The sequence below is a fragment of the Nothoprocta perdicaria genome, unplaced genomic scaffold (genome assembly GCF_003342845.1).
Source record: "Nothoprocta perdicaria isolate Ctin4 unplaced genomic scaffold, notPer1 scaffold_9, whole genome shotgun sequence".
Taxonomy (NCBI): Eukaryota; Metazoa; Chordata; class Aves; order Tinamiformes; family Tinamidae; genus Nothoprocta; species Nothoprocta perdicaria.
The window spans coordinates 9,087,374-9,093,938 of NW_020456198.1; the positions used below are offsets into that span (position 1 = coordinate 9,087,374).

The 6,565-nt window shown below is 57.8% G+C and overlaps 2 protein-coding genes across 2 annotated transcripts in view; both read left to right on the forward strand.

Annotated features, from left to right (window-relative positions):
* On the forward strand, positions 1-2,248 carry VHL (von Hippel-Lindau tumor suppressor). The gene is made up of 3 exons (XM_026052638.1): positions 1-181; positions 257-367; positions 691-2,248. The coding sequence occupies exons 1-3, from the start codon at positions 1-3 to the stop codon at positions 873-875; spliced, it is 477 nt and encodes a 158-aa protein (XP_025908423.1). The 3' UTR covers positions 876-2,248.
* Positions 2,249-4,851: 2,603 nt separating this feature from the next.
* The window catches only part of IRAK2 (interleukin 1 receptor associated kinase 2), a 12,824-nt gene continuing 11,110 nt past the window's right edge, over positions 4,852-6,565 (forward strand). The window contains exons 1-2 of the mRNA XM_026052572.1: positions 4,852-4,993; positions 5,287-5,466. Of these exons, the coding sequence (XP_025908357.1) occupies positions 4,852-4,993; positions 5,287-5,466 (322 nt within the window). The remainder of the gene's footprint in view (positions 4,994-5,286; positions 5,467-6,565) is intronic.

A 6,565-nucleotide genomic window follows, 5' to 3' on the forward strand; every position in this document is an offset into this window, starting at 1 on the left:
ATGGGCGAGGCGGGCGGCGCGGGCGCGCTGCGCTCCGCCACGTCGCGCGAGCTCTCGCGGGTGATGTTCAACAACCGCAGCCCGCGCTCCGTGCTGCCCGTCTGGCTCGACTTCGAGGGCCGCCCGCGCTACTACCCGGTGCTGCAGCCGCGCACGGGCCGCGTCATGCACAGCTACCGCGGTGGGTGCGCGGCGCGGCGCGGCGGGCGGAGCGGGGCGCGGCGGGCGGCCGCGCGCTCACCCCTGTCCCGCGCAGGTCACCTGTGGCTGTTCCGCGACGCGGGCACCAACGACGGGCTGCTCGTGAACCAGCAGGAGCTCTTCGTGGCCGCCCCCGACGTGAGCAAGGCCGACATCACGCTGCCAGGTGGGGCGCGCGGCCGCGCTCGCGCGGGACGGGCCCGGGGCCGGGCAGAGCGGAGCCCGCGGCGCCCGCGCACCGGGAGCCCCGCAGGGCCGCCTGGCGCTCCCCTGGGAGGAGGGTCGCTCCTTATCAAGGTTTCTGGGAGCTCCGTGCGCGAGCAGAGCGTCCCCTTGCCGGTGGCCCTGCTGCGAGGCGAGCAGCTCTGCTGCGCCTTGTTCTCCAGTTCCCGCACTGGGATGAGTAACCTCAGTGTCACACGGTGCCTCAGCACCAGCGGGAACCCAGCGCCCGTCTCAGGGTGGTTTGTTGTGCTTGTTTCACCTCAGTGTTCACCCTGAAGGAGAGATGCCTCCAGGTTGTTCGCAGCCTGGTCAAACCGGTGGACTACAGGAAGCTGGACATCGTCCGATCCCTCTATGAAGAGCTGGAAGATCATCCTGACATCAAGAAGGATCTTCTGCGGCTTTCCCTGGAGAGAAGCGAAACGCTAAAGAACGGAGCCTCAGAATAAAACTAATGCTATTCCTTCCAGGCTCTCTAAATGGCAAAGCGCTGAGTTTCAGCAGGGGTAGCACCCTGAAACAGGCCAGGAGCCGAGGTCTGTGTTTCGTGTTCTGAGAGCCGCTCGCTCGGGCGAGGAGCGCAGAACTGCTCCTGATGGCGGGTCAGGCTCAGCAGCCCGCGCTCTGTGTAAACCTCCAGGCTTCTCGGGGGCCAGTTCTGCTCTGGGTTGTGCGTATCGAGCCCTGTGGCTCTGGGGGCCTCGCGTGCATGTTGCTCAGAGAAGAATTTTACCTTGCTCTGTTTCAGAACACGCCACGTTGGTTTAAGATAGGGTCACCTGTAGAGAGAATATGCAAAGAGATCAACTTTCGCTGTTTTAGAAAGTAAATTAGACCAAGGATTATTTCAGTCTAGACACTAACAATATGAAGGGACAGGATAACAGCAGTTTTGGTTAAATGATTTTGGTAGAATTCCTCTTTATCCCACTTAGGCGAACTTTGCCTGTGATTCAGAAAGTGCAGTGGGTGCATGTGGGAGCTTGCATAACCTTCCGAGAGCCTGACCCAAAACTTAATGTCTTTGGGAAGATGAAAAAGCTTGGGGTTTTCACAGCCTTTGCATATATAAACCGTGTCCTAGTAACACTTTGAGGTTGAGGGACCATGCTTTTAATGCCTTCTTTGTCCTTTGTCACCAGATTGCGCTCTGGTTTATCTCAGGTGATGGAGCCCCGTGGGGGCTCGTCTCCTCTGCACTCCCCTGGCCTCCCGTGGAGCTGCGTGAGCAGCAAGCACTACAGGTAGATGCCCTGAGACCTGTCTCTTGCCCGCCCCAGGGCAGCGTCTGGCATTTGGGTCCGAACGGGAGCCTTTTCCTGGGAGCACGAGCCACTTAGGCTGCCGGTGTCCTCTAAGGGACAGGCAGGAGCCTCTGTCGGCTCCTCCGAGCCTGTCGCCAGATCCAGCCCCCACATCCAGCTACACTTTATTTCAGGCAGGTCAGATGAGCACAGAAAAACTCTTCTGAGACTATCCCATTCCCGTTGTTCCTAATGAGCACGTGTACTTGTGTGCATGTACATACATGTGCAATTCAAAGCAGTGTTGTTTTTAGTGGACGTATGGATTGTGTACCATGTGTACACATAAGAGATATAATGCTGTGCCATGTTAAAAGCAGATCGATGCAAGATTATGGCAGGTTATTTGTGGGATATGTTTCTTTCCAATTACATGTAGACATTCTGAGAACACAGCTGTGAAACTCAGTGACTGACAATATCAACCCATTTTGTGACTTGTATGACTTGTCTCCACTTCTTGTACATTTCTTTTTCTTAACATAAAGTGTGTGAACTGATCTTTTTTATTGTCATAAAATGTAAATCTGCACCAACTTCTGGACTCTTTTGTAGTTCTGTCCCAGCCCTCGCAGCCGTACACGTGTTTTGCTGGAGTGCCCCTAGCAGCAGTGCTAGTCCCTCAGCACGTCGTTGCTGCGGGGCTGCCCGTGGCTCTCGCTGATCCGCCGTCGCGGTGCCTGTGCTGAAGTGCACCAGTGCATTGTGCAGCTGCACGAGGCGCTCCGCTGCTCCCGCCGCTTGCAGGTTGGCCTCAGCAGGGAGCAGGCACTGGAGCAGAGGTGCCAGCTCAGCAGGGAGCAGGCGCTGCGGAGCAGGGTCCAGCCATGCAGCAAGTCACGGAGAGGGGCTGCAGGGAGCCCCTCGGTGCTGAGGGGGAGCCGTGCAGAAGAGCACAGAGGACCTGCCAGCCACGGACAGCGGCACTGGTGAGGACACCCGCAAGGCAGGGAGTCCAGGTTGTCCACACAGGGTATTGCTGTAAGCTGCAGTAACGACCCTGCATGATCTCTCTACCTTGTTTTCCCCCCAGTTCATGTTTCAGAAGAGAAACATTTAATTCTTTGAAAGACTGTTCATTTCCCACTGAACCCCAAACCGCAGGCAGCATTTCTTTGAATAATTGAGGTATGCGAGTTCCAAGAGGGGAATCCAAAAAACTGCTTCATTTCCACTGTCAGCTGTGGCATAGTTAGGCCCTGTAGCATCTAATTTCTATCACAGAAACACACGCCAGGTTTAAGGAGATCAGCTTCCCTGCCCACTGGGCTGCAAGCGCCAACCCGCCTGGCCTGCGGTGGCAGGTTTCGTTGTGACCGCCCCGTGAGTCACGCCTGGTGTCACAGCCCATCCATCACGGCCTGGCGTCCCACGGCTCTGGCTGGTTCTTCTGTCATTTTAACCGGGACAGCTGAGTGTTAAATATTCCCACTCTTTATGCGGGGCAAAGTCGAAGCAGCCAGTGCTCATGAGACCCGGCCATGGACAGTTCGGTGAGCCCAAACACCCGCTCCGTGTCCGTTAGTTAGGGGCATCCTGGCACAGAAACAATTTGAGTACACACAGTCATTGGGAGTGCAAATGTGATCACTCATAACGTTTCTGTCATGCATAATATTTGTTGTCCATTCCTCTGCTAAGCACTTGGGCCTGGTATTCACTCCATGCGAAGGACAGTGACAAACAAGGAAGTAGCCGATAGGAGAGACGGTTCCATCAGGCGAGTTATCTTCCGGAGAGGGTCCATAAATGCTAACGTGAGAAGCTGGGCTCTTTAAACAAACCTCTATTGATAAAATCTGATTTAAAACAGACTTTACATGAAGTTTTGAAAAGATGGCGAACTTACAGAGGCATCATCAACATACACAGGAAAGTATTTTTTTCTTCTCCTTTCAAAAGCTGCTCTATGTTATAGTCAAAGAGACCAGAGAAAACCCCAGTAAGCTCTACCATATGAGCACCTAGCAAGGGAGCCTCCCACCCGTGTTACTCAGCCAGGTTAGATTCAGCCCATGGGTGAAAATGCCGCCCTAGCTGCCTGTACTACCTGACAAACGTGCTCCGCGTTCGGCGCGGTCCCGGCCCCGGGAGCGGTGCACGGGGCGGCGCGGAGCCGAGCGCCGCAGCGGGACGTGCAGGGAGGGCGGCCCGGCCGGCCACGCGTGCAGCTCTCGGCTCGCGGGAAAGGTGATGTTCAGCTCCCCGTAAAGTCCCCTGTTGCGTAACAGGGCCAGTGCCCCGCTGAAGCCCTGCTCACAGCTGGAGGCATTTTTAGGAGAACTATTTACTTTTTTTGTCTCTTTTTTCTCATGAGGCAGAGAGTCTACAAGGACCCAAGGGGAAGAGTATCTTATTTCCAGCATTTGTACATTTTTTTTTGCAACACTGATTTCTCTCTCATTTTACAGAAGTCCAGAAGCCCTTCTCATCTCTCAGTGATAGGGAATTTYGGAATGTGTGAGAGGAAAGTAAACAGGGAAAGAGATCAAAATAAAACTATTTTAACCATTATTATCATAAAACTTTCATTGTGAGTCATTTAGATAACAATACAGTTTGGACCTGTTGCTTTTTAACCTTGCACCTATATTATTAATAATATTATACTTCTCATCTTTTACTTGGTGCAATGGGGCAAGAGATTGTAACTTTAGTGGACCTGAAGGATTCGTGCCCTYGAGGGAGGGCTCAGCAGCACGGCGGCCCAGCAAAGCCTGGCGGTCTGGCGCGGTGAGGACTGGAGTCAGCGATGGGACAAACGGCGGGCAAGTCACGGGGGGCGGCAAGCGAAGAGCCGCCCGCGTCCCCCGTGTCGCCTCCGGGCTCCTCCGTGAGCCGCGCGAGCCGCCGCCTCGGGGCCGCTTCAGCGGGAAGCGCCCGCGCTCCGGGCGGGACGGGACGGGCACAGGGCGGGACGRGRCGGGACGGGGCGGGACGGGACRGGMACAGGGCGGGACGAGACGGGACGGGACGGGGCGGAGCGGGACAGGCCTGGCCAGGATAGGGCTGAGCGGGACGGGGCGGAGCGGGACAGGACGGGGCGGAGCGGCTGCCGCTTCCCGTCGCAGAGAGGCCCGGTTCGGCTCGTCCCGGCCCGGTTCGGCTCGTCCCGGCGGCGATGAGCGTGCGGCGCGTCCCGCCGCCCTCCCCGCCGCCCGCCGCCGCGCCCTCCCCGTACCTGCACAGCCTGCCCGCCTGGGTGCTCGAGGACCTGTGCCGCAAGATGGACTGTCTCAGCGACCCCGACTGGATGCGCTTCGGTGAGGCCGCCCCGCCGCGCGGCCCCGGCCGCGGCCCCACAGCCTGCCCCGCTCCCCGGCCCCGCTCGCGGGCCCCGCCGCGCGCGGCCTCCGCCGCGGTGCCCCCGGGGCCGCCCCGTAACAAAACCCGCCGTTCGCCGCGCGGAGCAGTAAAGCGCGTCCCGAGGCGGAGCAGCCAAGCGCGTCCCGCTCGCGGCACCGGGCCTCCCCCGTGCGCGGTCCCGCCTCGCACCGAGCTCTCCCCACCTGCTCCTCCATCCCTGACTTTAACCGCCGTGCGCGTTCCCTGCCAGCCTCCTACGTGATCACCGACCAGACGGAGCTGCGGAAGATCAAGTGCGTGGAGCGGACGGGGCTGAGCGTGACGCGGGAGCTGCTCTGGTGGTGGGGCGTGCGCCTGGCCACGGTGCAGCAGCTGCTGGAGCTGCTGCAGGCGCTGCAGCTCTACCGCGCCGCCCAGGTCATCCTGGACTGTGAGTACCCGGCCGCTCTGCGGCTCTCCCGCACGCTCCCCGTCCCTTCCACAGCTTCATCGCCCTCCGTCCTCTCCAGCCCTTCGTGTCATTCTGCCCGCCTGTCCCCGCTTTGCCCCAATCACACACACCTTTCCTGAGGCAGGAGGAGCAGAGCTTGAACACGCTGTGCCTTGTTAACACAAACCACTGCGTTATAAAAATCATAAGGCTTTTTACAAGTAATTGTACTTTCCATTTTTATGTGTCATAAGCCCCACTGCGTTTGCAGCTGTCCACTTCTGTGAGCCAAATTGTGCCCCAGACAGTTCTGCTGCCAGATGTGCTGGCCCCTGAGGAACCTGCTCGGCCTTTCTGTACTGAGCTGCCCCACACAGCCAGCAACGGGCTGCAAACCCCTTTTCGCATCTCTTTCCACCCAAAACACATTTATTCAGAGAACAGCTGTTTGCCTGAACTCCATCTCATCCACAGAGAATTACTAGAAGGGAAAATAGATTCTTACGTGGCCAAAAATGCTTAGAGAAAAAATGCCAAGACTTGTCCAGACACGCATGGGAAAGGGCCGAGGCTTTTGCAGGAAGGGAAAGGTGCCGCAGCCCCTTCTGCTTTTCGTGCGCCAGGAGCGCGGCCAGGCCAGCGGGCGGCTGCTCGCCACGACGTCACCGGCCCCTTGCGACACGGAAAGAGCCGCGGGGAGGCTCCGTTTCCCATGGAAATTCCAACAGCTCGGCACTGCCTCTCACCCACGTGGCCCTTGAACGGCCCTGCTAATCCTCCTGTACTGTCTGCACTTAGCACGGTATATTCGAACCCTCACAGGGAGTTTCTGTATGCCCACGGTACCCAGAGCCACGTACGGCTCCTCCAGCCCGGATCAGCTGCCGTGGCCGCCGTTCCCTTCCAGGAAGCACTTGGGGCCGCCCCTGCTTCCTGCTGCCCGGCTCAGCCCGCTCCTCGCGCTGCTCTAATCCTGCTCTGCGCCTTTAATCAGAAAAGCAAACAGCTGCATTTCCCCTCTGAGAAATGTGAACCCTGAAAGTGAAGAATTACTGAATGCCTTTTGAGAGCTAAATAAAAACAGCTTTTTTTTTTTTTT